Source organism: Ambystoma mexicanum, chromosome 9, assembly GCF_040938575.1.
Source record: "Ambystoma mexicanum isolate Mex_15411 chromosome 9, UKY_AmexF1_1, whole genome shotgun sequence".
NCBI lineage: Eukaryota > Metazoa > Chordata > Amphibia > Caudata > Ambystomatidae > Ambystoma > Ambystoma mexicanum.
Window position 1 is genome coordinate 1,134,881,965 of NC_090931.1, and position 22,002 is coordinate 1,134,903,966.

The 22,002-nt window shown below is 48.3% G+C and overlaps 1 protein-coding gene across 2 annotated transcripts in view; it reads right to left on the minus strand.

Annotated features, from left to right (window-relative positions):
• The window catches only part of EPC2 (enhancer of polycomb homolog 2), a 662,055-nt gene that overhangs the window by 361,647 nt on the left and 278,406 nt on the right, over window positions 1-22,002 (minus strand). For both annotated transcript variants that reach the window (XR_011274738.1, XM_069616502.1), the window contains exon 3: window positions 5,161-5,306. Coding sequence is in view for 1 of the 2 variants with exons in the window: in XM_069616502.1 (XP_069472603.1) it covers window positions 5,161-5,306 (146 nt within the window). In the remaining variant the exon portion in view is untranslated. The remainder of the gene's footprint in view (window positions 1-5,160; window positions 5,307-22,002) is intronic.

Sequence of the window (22,002 nt, forward strand, 5' to 3'; positions counted from 1 at the left end):
GCTGTCGTGGTGTCGGTCGTCAACTTAGTTGACGGGGTGGTTGGCAGGGCTGTCGCCAAAATCGGTTGACTTGGAAGGCTAAGCAGTCTTAGTTTTGAAGGGTCCTCCCCTCGTCGGTTTGTTCGCTGATGAATGGTGTTTGGAAGGGCTTAGGGACTTTAACTTAGAAGAGACCCCCTTCATCGGCAGGCTCACAGTGGAGACTGATGGAGATCGCGCTCTTCCCGACTTGGGACCCGCAACAGCGAACCCAGCGGAACCAGTGTTGCAGAGCTTGGCCTTCTCTTGGAACTCTATGGGCAGGGCATCCTCAAAGTATCACAACCTACTCCCGGAGGGAGTTTGCTGATCGGACCGGCCGGTCCAGGGTGAAGCAGGACCCTGCCCGGAGACCGAGTCAGGGGCCTTGCTCGATTTGAGCCACGCGGCTGTAGCCATCTTTCTTGGTTTTCTTTGAGAAACCACGGCACACCTCGCATCTCTCCTCATCATGGTCTGGATGCAGGCAATATAAGCATTTATGATGTCTATCTTTTAACAATACATTCCTTAATCCACACTTCACGCAGAGTTTGAAGAGGCTCCTGCCTTCCTTCTCCACGGACATGGTCAAAAGGTGTGAAATAGGCCCAAGGCCGGGCCTTCTCGATATTTTGATGTACAATCCGCAGTGGATTAAGATCTTTGCCAGCAGCGGATCCCCGCCTCCGGTAGCTGTCCTTTGGTCGAAAATGATAAATCAAAATCAGTCAAATTTAGTAATTTTTCTATGGAAAAAACTTGAAATGCAAATAAAATGCTTAGAGAGGAACGTGAGGACTCCCAACATTGCTCAACACAGATGCGAAAACATTCAGTAATATGATAACACGCCGCCTTGGAGATGTCCTCCAAACACTAATTGATAAAGACCAGACAGGTTTTATCCAAAACCGCTCAGCACATGACAACATTTGCAATGCATTCGACATGGTCACCCTAGCCCCCAGATTCCCTGGCAAGCTCTCGCCGCTTTCCCTAGACGCTCATAGGGCCTTTGACAGCATGTCCTGGAAATATCAAACTATTCCTAAGGGGATTCAGCTTTGGCCCGAGATTCTCCAAGTTGATCCTCTCAAATGTCGAAATCCTGTCGACCTGGGTCCGGGTCAACTCGCAATGCCCCCCCCCTATAACTTTGTGCAAAGGAACCAGACAGGGTTGGCCCCCTATCCCCCCTGGTATTCGCTCTGGCAAGGGAGCCCTTATCCCAGCTGATTCACCTTCATCCAAAAATCCAAAGTTTTGAATATGGGGGTCAATGCCATAAAGTTGCCCTATGCGCAGATGATGTGCTCTGCTTTTTAAGCAATGCACTCCTCTCTCTCCCAACCCTAATTGATGTATTAGGCCAATTTACAGCAGTCTCAGGGTTTGCGGTGAACCCAACAAAATCAGTGGGCATGGGGCTGACGGAGTCCCCCTCTGCTCTGGCAACCCTCCAGGGAGCATTCCCCTTTCGCTGGTCGACCACAGACATCCCCTATTTGGGAATACGGCTGACCCCAACGTACCCAAGGCTATCGAAGGCTAATATCCCCGACCTCCTGAAGGAAGCCAAGGAATGGCTTCAACAGTGGGATTCTCAGGAGATTATGGCTGTGACGCATCAGCGCAGTAAAGGTGACTCTCCTACCAAAGCTCTTGTACATCTTGCACGCCTTACCAGTGATCCCGGAACGGGATCTCCTCTCTACATAAGGCAGAAGGCCAATTTTTATGGAAGGGCAAAAAACCCAGAGTCCCCCGTAGTCTTCTCAAGAGGGAAAACGCTGAGTAGCCTGGGGCTCCCCTCGATACTACCGAGGGGCCCAAGTCGCTGCAATGCTGGGCAGGGACAACCGAAGCCCCCAAATGGCAACATATCGAGCACACTGCAGCCCCCTTCCCGCCGGGGAACCTTCCATTCCTCCCTAGGGAGATTCGCAGGAAACAAGACACGATGCTATCTACCACCTTAACGACACATCAGAGCTGGGATAAAGCCTGCGCGCAGTGGGGATTAAAATCGGACTGGGCCCACTCTCGCCATCACCCAAAATCCAACCTTTACTCCAGGCCAGATCGTTTCAGCTATGGACGTCTGGCAAACCCCTGAGGCTGCAAGGCCCACTACACCCACTGGACTGACTACAGTCCAACAACTACCAACCCATAACCACTGTTCTCTTCCTCCTCAAGATCAAAGCCGGCCATAGCAAGTTCCAACACTTCCTTGAAGCTCATTATATCCTCGGATCCAGACAATCTGGCTTCCGCAAAGGACACGGCACAGAAACAGCTCTGGTGGACTTAAAAAAAAAAAATCAGATCACCCAAATCATGGAGAAAGGAAAACCAGCTCTACTGCTACTCCTTGACCCCTCAGCTGCTTTTTGATTTAGTGGACCACAAGACTCACCTCGCACCTTACCCACTCGGCTAACTTCTTTAAAGAAGTAGCCCTCTGGGTCACCTTCTTGGAAGGCAGGGCAATGAAAGTATTTTCTAACATAGCCAACGCAGCCCCCACAACCATCCACTGTGGAGTTCCGCAGGGCTCCTGCACAGCACCTACATTGTACAACTTGTTAACGAAGCCCCTCTTCGACAAGCTTGATGCGCTTGGTATCACGTATATTAATTACGCTGACGATACGCAGGTACTTCTCCCACTCACCAGAAACTATAAGCCCTTCACCTAATATATTACACCATACAGACCTGGATGGCAATTAATGGCCTCCGTCTCAATGGGGAGAAGACGGAAATCATAATTTTAGGTCTAAAAAAACACACACACTGGCCAAACTCGACAGGCATTACGCTAACTTCACAATTGACAACACGATTATCCCCGTTTCCAAATCCGTGAAGACTCTAGTGGTATACATAGACTCCACTTTATCCATGACTAGATAGTTCAGCGCCATCACCTACAAAGCTAATAAACGCAATAAAACCCTACTTATCTAAGCCCAACTGTATCAATAGCCAGAATCACCATTGGTGCCAAACTAGACTAATGCCCTTCTAGCAGGTACATCTGAAAAAAAAACCTCCATCGACTCCAAATCACACGGAACAATGTGCTTCGAGCAGCCTTAAGCATCCCTAAAAAGAAACATCTCCCAGGCTAGACAGGCAGCTCACTGGCTCCCGGTTAAAGAGCACATCACTTTCAAAATCCTCACCCTCACACACAAGTGCTTCACCCTCTCAACTCCATCCCATCTATCAGAGACTACAGAGAAAGTCACATCCATTCGGCACATCAGAACTCAATATACTATCCAACTTCACACCCCACGCATCAATAGGTCTAAAGCTGGTGGGCTAGGCTTCCTATAGATTGCAACCAGATTATGGAACGCACTACCCACTGACATCAGAACAGAAAACTCTTGGCTTTCCGAAAAAACTCAAAACTTCCCTCTTCTTCTAAACCCCTTGATTGCCTTGCTCATTCTTAGGCCGGCTATATATACTACTTTTCTCGAATCCTTGCTAACTAAGAAATCTGCCTGTAACAAGCACCACGATGCTCCCGGGCTGTTGAGCGCTCTACAAATTGGAATAAAATAAATAAATGTGAGACCTATACGAGGACCTTTCGTAAAATGCAAGGAGAAATTCAAGCTGCCGGAATGCGAACGATTCAGACACATACAGCTTTGCCACTGGCTGACCAACAGAGCCATACGACAGGCAGCCTCTAGAACCCCAATGGGAATAGAACTCAAAGTCCTTGAAGGACAACGGACCCATAGACTGGCCACTTGCTATAGGTTCCTGGAAAGAGCCTTGTTGAAGAGAAACTCCCCTATATGGTGGCATGGGAGAGGGAACTGGGGTTGGAGATCTCTGGGGAGTCTTGGCAGACGATCAGAGCCCAGAAATGCTCCCGCTTCACCACCGTAAAGGAGGGGGCCTGAAACTCTGCTTCCGTTGGCATCTATCCCGACGACTACATGCAACAAACCCCGCCTACCCCAATACATGCTGGCATGGGCGTGGGGAGTGAGGCGACTTATCCCATATGTGGTGCCACTGCCCAGTCATACATTCATTCTGATTGGGGATACAATCACTGGTTTCTTGCTCCCTATGGACCCACGGGTCCTGCTGCTGGGAGATGTCCCAGATGACGGGTTGTTCCCGATGACAGGTCCCAGAGCCGAACTTCTCCCAATTGCTCACAGCAGCCCGCGTTACATGAGCACACTTCTGGGAAGATGTAAAGGGACCACACATCCTACTGGTGGGTGAAGGTTTGAGAGTTGTTGGGGATGGAAAAGCTCACTGCTATGGCAGAGGGGAAACTGCCTGCTCATGCATATGGGGGCCATTTTTGGACTATGTGGCAGATAAAGAGCAGATGTTTTTTCAGCCGCTACTTCTGAAAACCCTTATGAAACCATGATGATTGGCTTTGTATTTTTTTTCCTCGCTTCGTTCTTCATCCACTTGATCTTCCTCTTCCTTTACCTGCATCTGTTGAACAGCTGCATTAAGCAAAACAGTTGCATGTTCATAAAAATTGGATTTCGATGTCATGACGTTTTGCATTGGCCTACGTGATGTTATATGTACCTCATGTCAATCGAGATTTCAATTAAAAAAAATCTGGTAAAAAAAAAAAAATCTGAAGATAGTCTCCAGTGGTGGAGCTTAGAAAACTGTCATTGGATGGGGCAGTATGACAGAGGGCAGCGAGCGGTTTAGAGGAGAAATATAGTTTGAAAGTGAAACGGTTTCTTTTCCTGAGAATTCCCAGCCGGACAGGGAATATTCATGAGCATGTGAATCCATGTCAGTCCTCATGGGGGAGAAGTTATACATGCATATTAAGCCTCAAGTTTAACAGGGCACTAATCCTACAAAACCTACTAGAAACATTACTTGCACCAAAGGAGGCGCTATTTAATGTTAGAAGTGCAGTGTCCTGTATAGAGCAATCGTTACGATTCTACAGGAGCTGCAGGTCAGCAACATCATGGTCTATGATCATTCGCAGGACTATCAAAAGAACCATGGACTGGTCAGCGAGAAATTGAAATGATGTTAAAATAAAAAAGGATTTAAAGGCAACTGCCTATTAGATGACCAACAGATAACATATTTCACGGTCAAACCCGTTACCTGATTTGAGCTAGCTTTCTCAAGCCTGTCGATCATGATTTCAAATTGAAGAGGCTTGATTTCCATCTTCCTGTTGAGTCTATTTAACAAGGTCTCATCTTCTGAGTCCATGTCATAGTCTGGTTGTTCATTGTCCAAGTTAAATGCTGAAATAAAAGGGTAAAGAGTTTTAGAGGAACAGTATTGTGGCCAAATGCCACTTTCAGAAAAAATTATTTAAATGATAGCTTTGTTAGACCTAAAATATATGGCAGCCTGCAACATCCACATAAAAACATGTAAACGTCCCACCACAGCATAGTAGTAGCACCACAAATCACACAAGAAAATTACATCAGTACTCTAAACTTATTAAAGTTTGAGTAAGATGCCACAATGCTTGGTGCTTGAGACAGCATGGACGTGGAGAACTTCAAGCAGGGACTAGCTTTTCAGAACCCTTTATTCCAAATCTGCTTTCTTCAACACTTTACAGCCATTGATAATAAACGGTTTATGGTAGGATGCTCATTTTATGCACTGTTTGAGTGCAACACGGGTGCGCAATAATCCATTACAAGTGTACATTGATTGTAAAACTGCCTTTAAATTCTAAAGTTCTAAACTGTTGAAACTTTTTTTGCCACATACTATAATATGAATATTAGTTTATTTAATCCTACCAGTCCACGATTATATGCATTAATCAATAGAAGCTATTGCATTACAGTAAGGAGGAGACCAAGTGGTAAAGGGGAATACAATACCTTCCACCATACGCAACAATAATATTCAAAACAGAGCTCAACATTTTCAAGTGGACATTTGTGACTCCCCATTATTCTAGAGTTAAGAGCAAAGAACAAGTTACTTACCCCTGGTAACGTTCTTTCGACTGGATGTTCCTCCCACTTAGTCCTCATCTTTGACAGACTACCAAAGCAGTATTATGATTGGAGGAGGGTGTGGAATTACGATTTAAACATTTTCAAGGGCAGAGCAAAGTACTGCTTTGCCAAATGTACCAACCTGAGCATGGGAAGAGTCCAGACAGTAATGTTTTGTAAACTTGTGGATGTAAGTCCACGTAGCAGCCTCACAGATATTTCTAATTGGAACACCCCTTTGAAGGGCTGAAGATGTAGCCATGCCCCTGGTGGAATGAGCTCTCAAACCTTCAGGAGGGTCTTTACCTGCTAGTCTGTAGAATTCTGATATTGTGAGGGTTATCCACCTAGACAAAGTCTGTTTGGAAACAGCCTGACCAAGTTTGAGTAACCGATAAAAAGTTGATGACCAACTCTCAATTTAGTCATTCTGGAGATATCAAAGCTTAGCGCTCTCCTAGGGTCCAACCTCTGGAGTCTTTCCGATTCCTTATCAGGATGAGGCGGAGGATAGAAGGAAGGCAGAACAATTTTCTAAAACGACTTTTGGTAAAAGGGAGGGTTGGACCTTCAGAACAACCCTGTCCTTGTGGAAGACGGTAAAGGGTAGCTTGCATGAAAGTGCCTGCAACTCGCTCACTCTGAGGGCTTAATGTCAGAGCTGTCAATAGTATGGTCTTAAAGGTTAACCTTAGCGGACATGTGTGCAAGGTTCAAAAGGAGCACACATCAGGCATTTCAAAACTAGATTGAGGTCCCAAAGTGGAACCTGGAAGGGAGATGGAGGGAAAACATTACTGAGCCCTTTTAGGAATTGAGTCACCAGTGGTATTTTGAAGTAGGAGCATTCCTCCAAAGAGCGCTTAAAGATAGATGTGCTGCCAAATATCCTTTGATGGTACCTATCTGAAGGCAGAAATTAGCTAAAGACAGAAGAAGGAAAGAAAGGAGATCTGGAGTTTTACACAGAAAAGGATCAACATTCTTGTCTTTGGAGCAGTTGCAAAACTTAATCCAACGGCAAAGGCACAAAGATTTTGTTGCTGGCCTTCTGGCTAAAAGCAACACCTCCATCACGTCATCCGGGAGGTCCCAATACTTGTATCTCAGCCATTAAGAAACCAAGCGTGAAGGTTGAGAGATTTGACCTCTGGATGGAGAACCGGACCCTCCTCGCTCGAGAGAAGGTCCTCTCTTTGTGGAAGACTAATTGAAGGACAGATGGACATGTCCTGAAGGTCCGGGTACCACGTCCTCCTGGCCCAATCCGGGGAAATTAGGATCATGTGTTTCCAGAACCTTCTCAACCTCCTTATTTCATGAGGAATGACAGGGACTTGAGGAAACGCGTACAGAAGTGGAAACTCCCAGTCCACCACAAATGCGTCTCAGAGATCCTCTTGGAGGAAATTCCCTGGAGCAGTACAATTAGCACTTCCAGTTGACACCGGTCATAAACAGATCCACTTGAGGGGTTCCCCAAAGGGCGAAGATCTCTTGAAGGGCTTCCTGCGAAAGTTCCCACTCATGAGAAACACTGCTCTGCCTGCTCAGAGCATCCACTGCCATGTTCTCCTCACCTGATAGGTGAACTGCTGATCGGGGCATTCCTTCTGAATTGCCCACTACTAGAGCTGCATTGCCTCTCTGCACAGAGGTAGTGACCCTACAACACCTCTTCTTGAGGTAGTGCATGGCCACTGTGTTGTGCGTCATTATCGGGACGTTCTTTCACCGGACAGAGGGCAGGAAGGCCTTCAGCGCTAGTCGAATTGCCCTCAGCTCCAAAAGATTGATGTGTAGTTTGGACTCCGAGACCAACAACTGCTGATTGTCAGGTCGTTGGCATGGGCTCCCCGACCTGTGAGGGAGGCGTCCATCACAACTGTAATCTCCGGCCATGGTTGCCAAAAAGGTTCTCCCTTTAGAATATTCTCCTCACGAGCAGACCGCAGAAGATCCTGTGAGACTCTGGATGGAATCTGATGTCGGTTCGACATCTTTCCTGAGAATGAATTGAGACCATTGGGTTCTTAGAGCCCATTGGAGAGATCTCTTTCTCAGATGGCCCTCTGGCACCAGAAAAATGCAGGATGCCATGAGGCCGAGCAACCTCAAGAAATAAAAAAAAATAAAAATAAATAAAAATTAAAAAAGGCCGGAAGATTGTGGGCACTCTGAAATTTGGTAACCATCTGAAGTATGTCTTGAGCCCTCACCTCAGAGGGCGAGATCTTTCCCCGAGGATGGGTCTAGGACAGCCCCGATGTACTGCAGTTTTGCAGAAGGTGTCATATGGGACTTCTTGTAATTGAGGGAGATGCCTAGTCTGAAGAGACTGGCAGGTGACAGATGATCATCAATCATCCAGGTAGGGGTAGACATGAACCCCCCCCCCCCCTCCCGAGGCTTGCTGCCACTACCACCATCAGTTTGGTAAAAACCCTTGGATGGAGGTCAGCCTGAATTGCCAAGCTCGAAACTAAAAATGAGAACCACCAACAGCAAACCTCCGGTATTTTCTGTGCTGGAGACAGATTGGCACATGAAAATAAGCATCCTGATGGTCCAGAGAAAATGTGACCATCTTGAACTTGTCCTTCCTGAGGAACTTGTTCAAGTATCAAGTCCATGATGGGTCTCAGTCCTCCGTCCTTTTTGGGAATCAAAAATATAAGTACCATCCCTTGTTTCTCTATGCTACAGGTACTGGTTCTATAGCACCTTTCTCTAGCAGGGTTAAAATCTCCTGCACAGGGAGCGGATCTGGAATCCTCAAGGAGTGGTTCCCCGGTGGATTGTTCCAAGGTCTTCTTATAAAAGGAAGCAATAACTTGACTATGGTTTCCAAAGCCCAAGCATCCGAAGTAATGTCTTGCCATTCTTGCAGATGCCGAGACAGTCTGCTCCCCAGTGGTTAACTGCGGCTCAAGACCTCAGAGTGGTTTTGTGGCAGCTGTTAGAGGCCGATGGCAAGGAGGCTGCTGCTTGAGCTGGCTTTGCACCTCTACCTCGTCCACCACGAGGAAACCTTCTTTGGCCCCTTTGACTGGCCATTCCTCTCGTTGTTCCAACTGAGGAGTAGTAACAAAAAGATCTACCCCCTCCACGGTTGCCCTAGAATGAAAAGGCTAAGGTTGCCTAATAGCAGTGCCTAAAGATTTGGCTGCCGCCTTTAAAAGTCTGCAACTTCTCAAGGCTCTCGTCAGCCTTGTTGCCAAAAAGATGAGCCCCGTCAAAAGGCATGTTGAGAAGCCTAGAATGCACATCTGGTGCAAAACTAGACTTCCTCAACCACACAAATCTGCGCATGACAGTGCTGGTAGCCATGGATCTGCTGATGCTATCTGCAGAATCCAACCCTGATTGAAGGGACTCACACATGGCTTCATTGCTGTCCTTAATAGCTAAGAAACCGTCCCTTTCTTCCCCTTTGGGAATATGCTCTGCTGCCATGGAGATACAGCCCCACAGAGTATACAAAAACGTTGCGAGGGCACAAGTGGAGTTGTCAGATTTCAGCGCCATGCTCCCTGCAGAAAATACCTTCCTGGCCCATCCATCTATTCGCTTATCCTCCCTATCAGGAGGGATGGAAGGGTACGCTGCCTGTTTTGCAGTAGTCGTAGCTGCCAGCACCACCAGACTCTACCGAGTGGGGTGTTTTGACAGGTAGTCTGGGTCGGTACTGGAGGGGTGGTATTATTTGGTGCGTTCCTGGACGACTGACCGATTTGACTCCGGAGTCTCCATGTTCCCAGCCACCCTTTTTTGAAGTGCCACATAAAAGGGCAAACCGGGATCAGTTTGAGGACCCTTGTCCAGATTATCCATTAGGTTGTCTTGGTCATAGTAGGGTAAAGAGGACCTACTCTAACCCAAATATTCAGTGACCTTTGACATAAGCTGAGGATAGGAAGTCAGCATGTTGTCCTGGTTCAGGCTTTCTGAATTCCAGTTCTGGGGAGGTATCAACCCCACTTGCTGTTTGCAAATTCTCAAATAAACCTTGTATTCAAGCTCCCCGGTACATTGGGTGTACTGTATCGTAGCCCAAATTGTGCTTCCTCATTATCAGAATGTACCTCCTCCTCAAAAATGGAAGTAAGCGATTTGAAAAAAAAACCTTTTTCGGGGGAGGAGCATAAACCTGGTCTGGATTTTAAACCACAGGCTTCGATGTTGTTTTTCTTTGTTGACATCAATGTATAAGGCGCACTAGGTGCCGACGGCGTGGCTGGCAAATGTGGCGCAGCCGGCGGCGAAGACTGCGGTGCTGATGTCGACATCGAGGACTTAACAAGCGCCGAGGGCCTGGCGGGTGTCGAAGGTGTACAGCATCTCACTTAGAGGAGAACGAGCGAAATATCAGATGCAGGGCATCCAGAAAGACATACCGAAGGTGGTGGCATGACTACGAGGGACTCGTGGTGGACTAAGAGTCCCCCAAACAGACACTCAGAACCCAGCGGTACGGGAAGTACCATACAACCATCCTCGACAATGGCATGATAAAGTTAGCATTATAGGAACAAGAGACTGAATATTGACAGTGCAGAGAACTGACCCATAGCAGCTAGACATCCAGGTGATGTTAACTCTAGAAGTCCAAGGTATCGGGGAGAACGGGAAACCCGGGAAGGGGAACTGAGAATCTTTATGGGACCCATCATTCTCATCCCAGTCAGAATAAGTAGTAGTGCCTCATTTGTATAGCACCTTTCATCATTAGCATGGTCCCAATGCACTGAAAGTTGAATGCCATCGGAGGACCGGAGTCCGGATAGGAGAAGAAATTTGAGGTGCTAGTATGCGTGTGTGCATACTGGCCGGTGCTTAAGATATGAGGAGTGAAGTCCCTGCTAGCCACCAATGTCGATCTGGCATGTGGATGGGTGGTGAAAGTGGTCTACAGAGGGTAAGCAAGAGCTGGATAGAAGTTGTGTGCATCTACGTATCGAATTTGTCATGAACGGTAGTTGCATTCTTATGGCAGAGGTGTTGTGCAGTGTCTTCAAGTGGTGTATGATGGAAGATGCGTGCGGGTCTGCGGACGCGCCTTTAGCTAGTTTCCCTATGCATGTAGAGAAGAAGTTAAATGCATGGCCTACATTCTAAGCAGTGACCCAACATTAGTATGTGTGAGGGGTCAGAAAAGAGTCAGACAAATTTGCATGTTTCTGGTTTAAGGCTTTCATTGAAAATAAAAGGTTTGGAAAAGGCCTCTTGACTCTGCCCTAGAGGAATTTGACCTTTCTAAACAAAAACGAAGGATCTATCCCCGTCAGGATGTCAAAACAAAAAAACGGACCCGTGTCCAATGTTCTATTCTGACCCTCACACTACAAGCTTATCTCTAAGATGAAAAGGCCAACTGTCTTTAACCTTGAGTGGTTTGAAAAAGGTGTTCATAAAGGAAGGATAAATGACTTAAACAAAAGGTTTCTTCAATGATCAAGTTCTTGGTTACAGAGGGTGAACAGAGGAAGCAAGACCACGCAGAGCAACAGAGATTTGAATCCTAGATCTGTGCTTAGAAAACGATGTGTTATGGTATTAGGCACATTAACAAAAAAAAAACAATTCTTTACTCCTTGAGGTTTTCATACACTATAGTTCTTTTGGACCGCTCAACGACAACATCCTTTTTTCCAGAGGGTTGTTTTATAGCAAAAAAGATAACACCATTGGTGTACTACATGAAAAGTGGTTCGATATTCTTTTCTCTACACCAGCTGCAAAATTTGTTCCAACGGCAGCGGTATAAAGATTTTGTTGCTGGCCTTCCGGCTGAAAGCAACACCTCCATCACGTCATCCATGAGATCCCAATCCTTTTATCTCAGCCTTTCAGAAACAAGGCGTGAAGGTTGAGGGTCCCGATATCCGGATGGAGAACCCAACCTCTCTTCTGCAAGAGACAATCCTCTCTTTGCGGAAGACGAATCGGAGGACAGATGGACAGGTCTAGAAGATCCGGATATGACAATGCATTACTTACCGTAAAAGCATTTCTGATGGTTGTATCTGCTTAGATTCACATGCTGTGCATAGTCCGACATCCACTGGTCACTGCAGAGTATTGCATTTTGTTTTTCGTAGTCGAAAAGGGGACGTCGACAAGGTGTGTCTGTAACACTATCCTTATAGTGACGTGCACTGTACCCACAACCCCTCAAGCGTCAAGGTCCCTCTGTATTTTTTCTGCCTTGAGGGAGCCTTCTATACATGAGTGAGTACAGAAAAGAGAGAGAGAGATGTAGAAAGAGGTCTATGTTCCTTCCATCCGAGCGGGGAGGAAGGGTGGGCGCATGTGAATCTAAGCAGATACAACCATCAGAAATGCTTTTACGGTAAGTAATGCATTGTCTTCTGATATTTGTTAATCTGCTTAGAATCACATGCTGTGCATAGACTAGCGAGCAGTACCCGGAGTTGGAGGTGGGTTGTGAGAAGGAACAGTAAAGAAAAGATGTCTTAATACTGCTTGTCCCACCTGGGAATCAGATCTAGAGTGAGCATCTAGACAGTATTGTTTTGTAAAGGTGTGTACAGAACTCCAGATTGCCGCTTTGCAAATGGACTCAAGGGGAACGTTTGCAATGAATGCTATGGAAGCCCCAGTGCCTCGAGTAGAGTGTGCTCTTGGCTTGAAGGGTAGTTCTCTCTTAGCAAGAGTGTAACAGAGAGAGATGCATTGAACAATCCATCTAGATATAGTGGACTTTGAGACTGCATCCCCTTCTCTTCCTGCTGCCACCGAGACAAAGAACTGATTAGTCTTTCTCAGTGGTCTAGTTCTTTCCATATAAAACATGACAGCTCTGCGTACATTTAGTGTATGCAGGCTCTTTTCTCCCAAATTGGAAGGGTTTTGAAAGAACGTTGATAGTTCTATTGACTGGTTGACATGGAATTTCGATATGAATTTCGGTACAAACCTTGGGTGTGTGCGTAGAACCACCTTATCTTTGTGAACTGTTACGAAGGGGTCTAGAATAGAAAGCCTGTAGTTCACTTACTCTCCTAATGGAGGTGATCACTATTAGGAAAGCAGTCTTAAGCGTGAGGTCCTTAAGAGTTGCCTTGTGCATGGGTTCAAAGGGTGAGCCCATGAGCCTGATAAGTACCACATTAAGGTCCCAGCCGGGAGCTGGGTTTGCTATCGGAGGGTGTATCCTCTTTACCCCCTCCATGAAGGCTTTGATAACTGGGACTTTCCACCATGACACCTTAAACTGAGAGGTGGTGTATGCAGAAAGTGCCGCTAGATGGACTTTAATAGAATTGAACACCAGACCTGAGTCCAGTAAATGGGTCAGGTAAAGGACAATATCTGTGGGAGAGCAGTGGACTGGGTCGATGCTCTTACCTCTACACCAGATGACAAATCTTTTCCACTTGCTAGAATAGCAGTGGCGAGTGTTGGGTTTTCTAGCTTCTTTGAGAATGTCCATGCATCTCTGAGGGAGTTTTAAATGGCCAAATTCTATGACCTCAGGAGCCAGGCTGCTAAGTTCATGTTCTGTGGGCATGGGTGTAATGTCTTGCTCTTGTCCTGTGACAGCAAGTTGCACGGGCATGGCAGTTTCACTGGTGGGGACAGGGACATCTCCATCAGGTGCACAAACCATGGTTGGCGGGCCCACATTGGGGCTATCAGTATCATGGTGACTGATGGAGTTAGGGGAAAAGCGTAAAAAAATTTCCCTGACCATGGTATCCAGAGACCGTTCCGCTTGGAGTGGTTCTGTGGGTATCTGGAGGCGTAATCTAGGCATTGTGAGTTCTCCAGAGGTGCGAACAGGTCTATTTCTGGGAAGCCCCATTGGTTGAAGACGTCGAAGACAATGTCTTCGTGTAACCGCCATTCGTACTCTGAGGGCAGAGGGAAGTCTCTGCTGAGTTTGTCTGCTAGCAGATTGAGTTCCCCTGGTACATGTTGTGACAATAGGAACATGTGTCTGAGAGCCCACTTCCAGATGTTCTGGGACAGCTTGGACAGTCCTGGAGAGTGAGTGCCCCCTTGCTTGTTGAGGTAGTACATGGCTGTGGTGCTGTCCGTGAGGACCATCACTGTCTTCCCTTGTAGGTGTGTCTGAAAGGCTTTCAGTGCCTTGAACACTGCAAGTAGCTCTAATAAGTTTATGTGCTTGGAAGCTACGCTCGGAGTCCAGACTCCGCGAGCAGTCTGATGGGATAGGTGAGCCCCCCATCCTGTGAGGGATGCGTCTGTGGTTAGAGTGGCTTCCACTGCGGGGGTGGCAAATGGTTTCCCCATTACCAGGTTTTCCTTCGACCACCACCGTAGCGAGAGAACCAAGGCCTGCGAAACCAACACTAGATCATCCCATTGTCCGCTGGCCTGACGCCACTGGCTGTTGAGCCACCCTTGCATTGGGCGCATGCGCAGGCGCGCGTGAGGTACCAAATAAATACATGACGCCATCATTCCTAGCAAGCGCATTACTTTGCATACCATCACCTCTCGGCCGGCCACATATTGAGGGATCTGAAACAGCATATTTTGGACCCTCTCGGAGGGGAATACGAGGCCGTCCTTAGTTCGAATTAGAGCCCCTAGGAACTGTTTGATTTGGCTGGGGTCTAAACTGGACTTCTTCTCGTTGATGGAGAAGCCCAGTTGGAACAAAAGGTCTGTCTTCTGGGTGTTTGAGAAGCATGTCTCGTAGGACTCCCCCGTTATGAGCCAATCGTCGAGGTAAGGGTATACCGGTATGGACAACCTGCACAGGTGGGCCGCTGCCACTGCCAGTACCTTCGTGAATACCCTCGGTGCAGACGCTATGCCGAAGGGTAGCACTCTGAACTGGTAGTGTTTGCCCTCTATCATGAACCTCAGGTATTTTCTGTGCGCTGGCAACATCAAAATATGAAAGTATGCATCTTTCATGTCTAGTGTTGTCATGTAGTCCCCCTGAGATAGCAGGGGAATTACTTCCTGTAATGTTACCATACGAAATTTTTGTGGTTTTACAAATTTGTTTGCTGGGCGCAGATCTAGTACAGGGCGCATGGTTAGGCCCTTTTTGGGTACAAGGAAGTACACTGAATAAATACCTTCCATTACCTGAGATAGGGGCACGACCTCTATTGCTCCTTTCTGTAGCAGCTGTTCTACTTCTTGCAGGAGGATGACGAGGTGTTCTGGTGACGGGTGTCGTCCCCTTGGAGGTCTGTAGGTGGGGGACCGATTGAACTCTATACAGTACCCGTGGGCTACGGTTGACAATACCCACCGGTCTGATGTTATTCCCTCCCATGCTGAAAGGAACGATGTTATCCGGCCCCCAACCGGAGAAGCATGGGAGGGGGCCCAAACCTTCGGGTCATTTGGTGTTACTTGCCGGGGTGCCTCTGGGGCTGGAGCCCCGGCCTCTGCCCTTGCCACGGCGTTGTCCTCTTTGGTTATATTGGTTACTGGTACCCTGATTAGAGGGCCAGTTGCCCGCAGTGTAATGCTGTTGCTGCTGCTGCTCTTGGCGTTGGCCACGAAAAAAGCCCTTGATCCCAAATCCCTGCCTGTTTGGAGGCTTTGAGATTTGGTCTAAGGTCTTTATGGTGTCGAATTCTTTCTTTGCATTACCCATGCATCGTCCACTGCCCTTCCAAAGATATTTGACTCTTCTATTGGCTTATTAATGAGTGACGCCTGCGTTTCTGATTTGAAACCGGAATTGCGAAGCCAGACGTGACGCTTCAGCAGAATTGACCAGAGCTCCTTCTGTAACTGTAGCCAATAAGCGAGTTCTTAGAGGTTCAGGGGCTTCTTCGATGTCCTGCTTAAGCTTTCCCCATTGAGCATCAGCATAGCTTGCCAACAATGTATTATTGGCAATCCCAATTGAAAAAGCTGCTGAGGCGGAAATCCTTTTGCCCAAGGCATAAAGCTTTTTCCCCTTCTTTATCTGGGGGTGCCTCGCTGGTTGACAGTGGAACCCCAGCCCTCTTCCTTGTGTTAGTCACCACTAAGGAGTCCGGGACTGAGTGACCCCCGATATATAATGGGTCTGACTGAGAGGGTGAGAACAATTTCTCGATTCTTGGATTGACCCCCTCTTACCAGCGCGGGGGTGGAAAGCGATGGGGTGAGTCGTCTCTTAACCGAGGCGAGGATAGGAATAGTTTGACTAGTGGGAGGAATTTCTTTAATAATCCTTTCGACGAAATCATTATCTGGGGTGACCTCCCCAGTTTCAACTTCAAAATGCGCTGCTGCCTTCCTCATTAGCACATTGAAGGTGGGCTGATCGTCTACTGGAGATGGGTTCCTGACATGTGGTCTGAGGAGAAGAAATGTCTATAATGTCGAGGTCTGTAGACCCTGATGGCGACTGCCAGGGCTGTAAGCCACCTTCACCTGGGTCCTCCTCGTAGCCCTCCTCACCTATGTTAGTGTCATCATGAAAACCTTCTCCCTCTTGTTGGTCCACATTATTCACAAACTCATCCTCTTCCTGGAAGTGAGAGTCCTCTTCAGTGAGGTCGTAAGAGTTCATGTCTTCCTGTAGGGGGTTAAAGCGCTTCAGGTATTTAGCCCATGGCCCCTCCTGGAGTACCTCCCTTGGCCTCTTGGGTGTCCTATTTTCTGGGATGGCCATGGACCTGTCTAGCTTGTCCATACATGACTGGAACCTCTCTGCAGTCCAGTAAGGTAGGCCAGAGGGGTCTGGGAGTGAAAAGGGAGTTCCCTCTCCCTGTAGTTGCTTAGTTCTGTCCCATAGCGTCGAAGATAGAGTCCCTTCGCCTTCTGAGAAAACCTCTCGCTGGCTATGGTCTTCCGTCGACGGTGGGAGCTGTGCCAGCCTACCCTCCGGTGTCTTCGACGTTTCTTTGGCCTTGTGAGCGGTTCTCGACGTGTCACCAGTCGTCCGTCTCTGGCCGTCTTTAGAAGCTGTACGCGTGAGGCTATCGGCGATCAGCTTCCCCGTCGAGGGATCGCTCGCCGTCGCGCTAGGCGGTGCCAAGTCTTTACTGGCAACGTACGCACTCTTGCGAGGCGTGTCGCCTGAGGATTTGGGGATAGCGCCCTTATTTACAGAAAGCCCAGTCGCGGTGGCGGTGGCGCTTGCGACCCTTACGGTCGGCGGAAGACGCCGGTGAGCCCAAAGCCTCCGTTGACGCTATGGATACCTTCATCTTAGACGAATGCGTGCCGTGGGGTATGTGCTCATGTGTTTTTTTGTGTTCGTCCTTGTCGCCGGGGTGTTCATCCCCATAAGCGGGGCGTGAGCCGGGCTTGTCGGGGCCGGGGACGGACGAGGAGCGAGAGCGCTCCTTCGAGAGGTCTACAACCTCCGTTACGGAGGCCGTGTAATCACTGTCCTCGTCACATTCGGCGGCGGCGGCAGCTGGCGAGGAGTCAGACCTAGACATCGCATAGGCTGCCCACCTTTTGACCCTGCAGTCCTTTAAAGTTTTGGGTTTAAGTAATTTACAGGCCGCAGAGCCGTCCTCTTTGTGATCGAGGGGCAAGCAACGGTTACACCGTTTGTGCTTGTCCTTCCAGGTAAACTTGCCCTTGCAACGCGGGCAAAACCTAAAGGGCGTCCTCTCCATAGCTGAGGGCATGAAATGTGATTACGACCTCGAAAGAGAGGGAGGGGAAAGAACAAGGCATTCTCAGAGTGTTAAAGAAATGACCAACAACCCCACTCTCCCTACTGTTAGGCCGGCGAGGCCCGGCCACGTGTTCGGCAGCGCCGAAGGATCTCCTCCGCTCGTCCCTCCGTCGAAGATCTTGCTCGGCGGAGAACAGCTTGGCAGCTACGTCGAGGGAGGGATCTATGTGTTATAATTAATAATAAACTACCAAGGGATGAGGAAATGGTTTCGCGAGGTCTCTCGAGGAGCTCCGCATAAAGGGGACCAATAACTGGGCGAAAAAAAACAATCTGAGGGACCTCGACGCATGAGGGATTGTGGGTACACTGCACGTCACTATAGGGATAGTGTTACAGACACGCCTTGTCGACGTCCCCTTTTCGACTACGAAAAACAAAATGCAATACTCCGCAGTGACCACTGGATGTCGGACTATGCACAGCATGTGATTCTGAGCAAATTAACAAACATCAGAAACCACGTTCTCCTTGCCCAATCCGGGGCAATTAGGATCATGGGTTTCCAGAATCTTCTCAACCTCCTGATTATGTGAGGAATGACGGGGACTGGAGGAAACGCGTACAGAAGTGGAAACTCTCAATCCACTACGAACGTGTCCCCTAGAGCTCCTCTTGGGGGAAATTCCCTTGAGCAATACTAATCGCACTTCCGGTTGATACTGGTGGCAAACAGATCCACTTGAGGGGTTCCCCAAAGGGCGAAGATCTCTTGAAGGACTTCCTGAGCTAGTTCCCACTCGTGGGATACTGTGTTCTGCCTGCTCAGAGCATCCGCCGTCAAGTTCTTCTCTCCGGCTAGGTGAACATTTTCCTAAATGCAGAGGTGATGGTGGCAACATCTGATGACAGCAATGTGGCGAGAGTAAGGTCTGAGCTGAAGGTGCATCCCAGGTTCTTTACTCAGGATGATGCTGCGGAACAGGGGCCTAGGGAGGGCAGCCAGGGGCGGAGTTAGGGAGGGGTGCGGTCATGTCGCAAATCAGGATTTCGGTTTTGCCCAGATCGAGGAGGAGGTGGTGGTGGTGGTGGCTGTCATCCAGTGGTAGATATCCGTGAGGCAGCAGGCAAGGTCTGGGTGCGGGGAGTTGGGGATCTTGAAAATAATCAGTGTCTCGGCGTAGTTGTAGCAGGTAAGGTTGTGTGAGCAGATGAACACAGGGAGCAGGCTTACTGGTTGAAGAGGAGCCAGAAGAGGGAGAGACCCCGTAAGAAACAGGGAGGGAAGGTGGTGATTTGCTAGCAGTTAGTGAGGAAAGAGGAGATCCATCTTAAAGCAGAGTCCCTGATGCGTAGGGAGCGGAGTCGGTATAAGGGTGGCAAGGTCTATTGTGTCGAATGCTGCTAAGTGGTCAAGGAAGATGGGCTAGCACATCATTCTGGGTATGCTGTTCTTTTCTTGTCATCCCAGGTGGAGAGAAAGGAGGATTTGATTCCCTGGAGTGGTCTAAAACCAGATTAGGCAAGGTAGAGAAGGCCCTGGGATTCTGTGTAACGGGAGAGTTGGGAGTAAGTGTGCAATCTAAGAGTTTGGCAATGAATCGGTTGTTGGAAATTGGATTTTCGTTAGATTGCAAGAGGGGTGGGGGTTAGGATTGGCCTTTTTGAGTTAAGGTTTGACATGAGAGGTTTTGAAAGCAGCTGGGAAATGCCCGATGTTACAGAAAAGTTTATTGATCTAGCGATGCTGCCTGCGCAAGTGGAGGAGAGATTTTCTTTTTTCGGATCGAAGGGGGCAGGGGTCTCTAGAAAATCCTGAGGGGCAACTACTTGAGTAGCATCAGGAATCCTGGGTGGGAGAAGTAGCAGAAGAGATGATGTAGTTCATAAGAGGGGTGGAGAGGGTGGAAATGTACTAATCTAGTGCTGAAGGTGAGGGTTCTTTCTATGCCGATTTTATAAAGGTGGTCTGATGGCACCTCAGAGTGATTGGGTGTGAGGGGTGGATGTGGAAGAGTAGAGGTATACTTTAATTCTGTGATCTTGTGGAGTATCCGGCTGGTGTAGGAGATTCAGAAACCAAAGAAAGATCTTTTGGCTTTCCTTACTTCGGCCCTGTAGGCCTTGATCTGCCTGAATAGGTTGGCTTGGTTAAGGGGTACGGATCAGCCCGCCATTTACATCCCAGGCCAGGGTTGAGGGTTTTGAGGTAGGGTGAGAAGGGCCTGCTCTGTGGGAAAGGGATCTAAAAGGGGTCAGGGAGTGAGGGAATTCAATCGGTGGAGCTGAATACAACATCAAGGGAGTGCCCTACTATGTTGGGACCGGATACCAGTTGGGTCATGTTGAGGGCTTACAAGTTGTCGATGAGCAGACATGTTATGGGGTTTGAGGGGGTGTCAAACCAGATGTTGAGGTCTCCTAGCAGGGTAAGCAAAGGGTGTGAGATCAGGAGGGCCTCTAGGGAGTCACCGAAGTTTCGAATATAGCCAGGGGAGTCTATAAATCAGACCAAAACAGGTTCATTAGTCACACCAACTCAGTCTCTGCCTATAAACATGCCAAAGCTGGAGGGGCAAGTTTCACGGTACTCGCACCAAGACACTGGAACGCACTTCCTCTCACGCTCTGAAATGAATCTTCCTTCACAGTGTTCAGAAGAGCCCTGAAAACAAAGCTCTTTAATTAGACTACCTGAGGTAGTTCCCGTGTAACCACAGAACATACCTAGGGGTAACATTGTTATGAATCAGTGACTGTATCGCATCTCTTCTGCCTATGTAATGCCTATGTAATCTTGCCCATATGTATGTAACTCTGCATCCAAGTGAACCCGCTGTAATAGCGCCACAATGCAACCGGGGCTGCAGTGCGCTTTATAAATTTAAATAAACAAAATAAAATTGTAGGAAACTAAGTCAAGGTGGGGGAAAGTTTAATTTGACTAGCAGAGATTTGCAGTCAGCGTTGCATGGTTGATTCTCAGTGTGTAGGACTAGAATTTAGTTTGTGGAAAACAGCTATCCCCCCCCCCCCCCAAGTGGGTCTATTTGTGTACTATCAGGGCGTATCGAGGTGGGAAGGCTTTGTGCGCGGTGGGAAGTAGTCAAGAGAATCAAGTTTCAGTGATTAAGAGGATGTCTGGGTTTTCTGAAGAGATAAAATTGGCTGTTTTCTGCACCAGATCTGGCATCGATACCAATGCATGAGATGGGGTGGGGGAGTGGAGGGGTGGAAATTGGGATTTGTTGAGCAGGAGCAAAGAGCAACTCCTGTGTCTCTGGAATCACCCGTTCAACAGGAGCTACCGCTGGGGACCGAGGAGCCAGTCCATTGCATGCACAAGATGCAAACTTAACTTGTATATTTGCATATTATAAAATATGCTTTAAATGTTCCTTAGGCATGCTCTTTATTCTTCCAAAACTACACAATTAATATACAATAACTATGTGTGTTTGGCACCACTTATCAGAGGAGTCAACTGTAGCTCCCGATAACTGTTGGTTGCAAGCTAGCCAGGCTCCTCTTGGCTATAACCAGGAGCTAAAATCACTCCGCTCCTAGCAATTTCAAACCCTGGCCGAGGCAGCGTAGAGGGGACGGGGGAGGTGCGGGGGGAGGCTGTGGGGCAGGGTGAATAGGTGTGGGGGAGAGAGCATGCTGGGGAGGCAAGTCTCTAGGGGGTAATTTGGGTAATTGGACTGGGGGCACAGAGGGGTCGAGGGGTGATCAGGGGTGGGAAGAGGGGATACGAGGAAGGAGTGTTTGAGTGTGCAGGAGGGAGTAGATGCTGGGGGTGAACTGGGATTGAGGAAAGTGCACGAGATGGTGGAGGTACTAGAGGCTCTGGGGGCGAGGGGTCAGAGCTTGGAGAGTTTGAAGGGGAGGAGAAGAGTGGATGATGGGTTTGGGAAGGGGGGGGGGGGGTCGTCAGGGTATAGGGGATAGGAGTGGCATGCATTCCAAGAGAAAGAATAGGGGATGAATGCTGGGATGAGATTACGGTGAAAGCCGCTTCTGGGTTTTGAGCTGTGTGTTGGTGCCTGAGGTATATGTGTGACAGTAGACAGGGCTGCAGAAAGAGGAGTCTTTGCTGTGGCTGCACGAGCTGCGCTTAGCGATGGGAAGGCTGGGTGATGGGGGAGGGTGGGTGGTGGGAAGAGGAAGGGTGCGCTCAGGAGGAGAGGTGTGGTGAAGAAGCAGGGGGTTAGGGAATGGGTGACAGGGAGCAGGGGAGGTTTCTGTTGCACCAGAGAGCACCCCTGGCCCCGGAGCTATGGCTAGGCATGATCACAGTAATAAATAAACCTAGATTCAAACAACTGCAGTATTAAAATGCATCTAGATTCAGAACAGAAGCAATACCTACAGTTTGCTTGAATTCAAAACTGT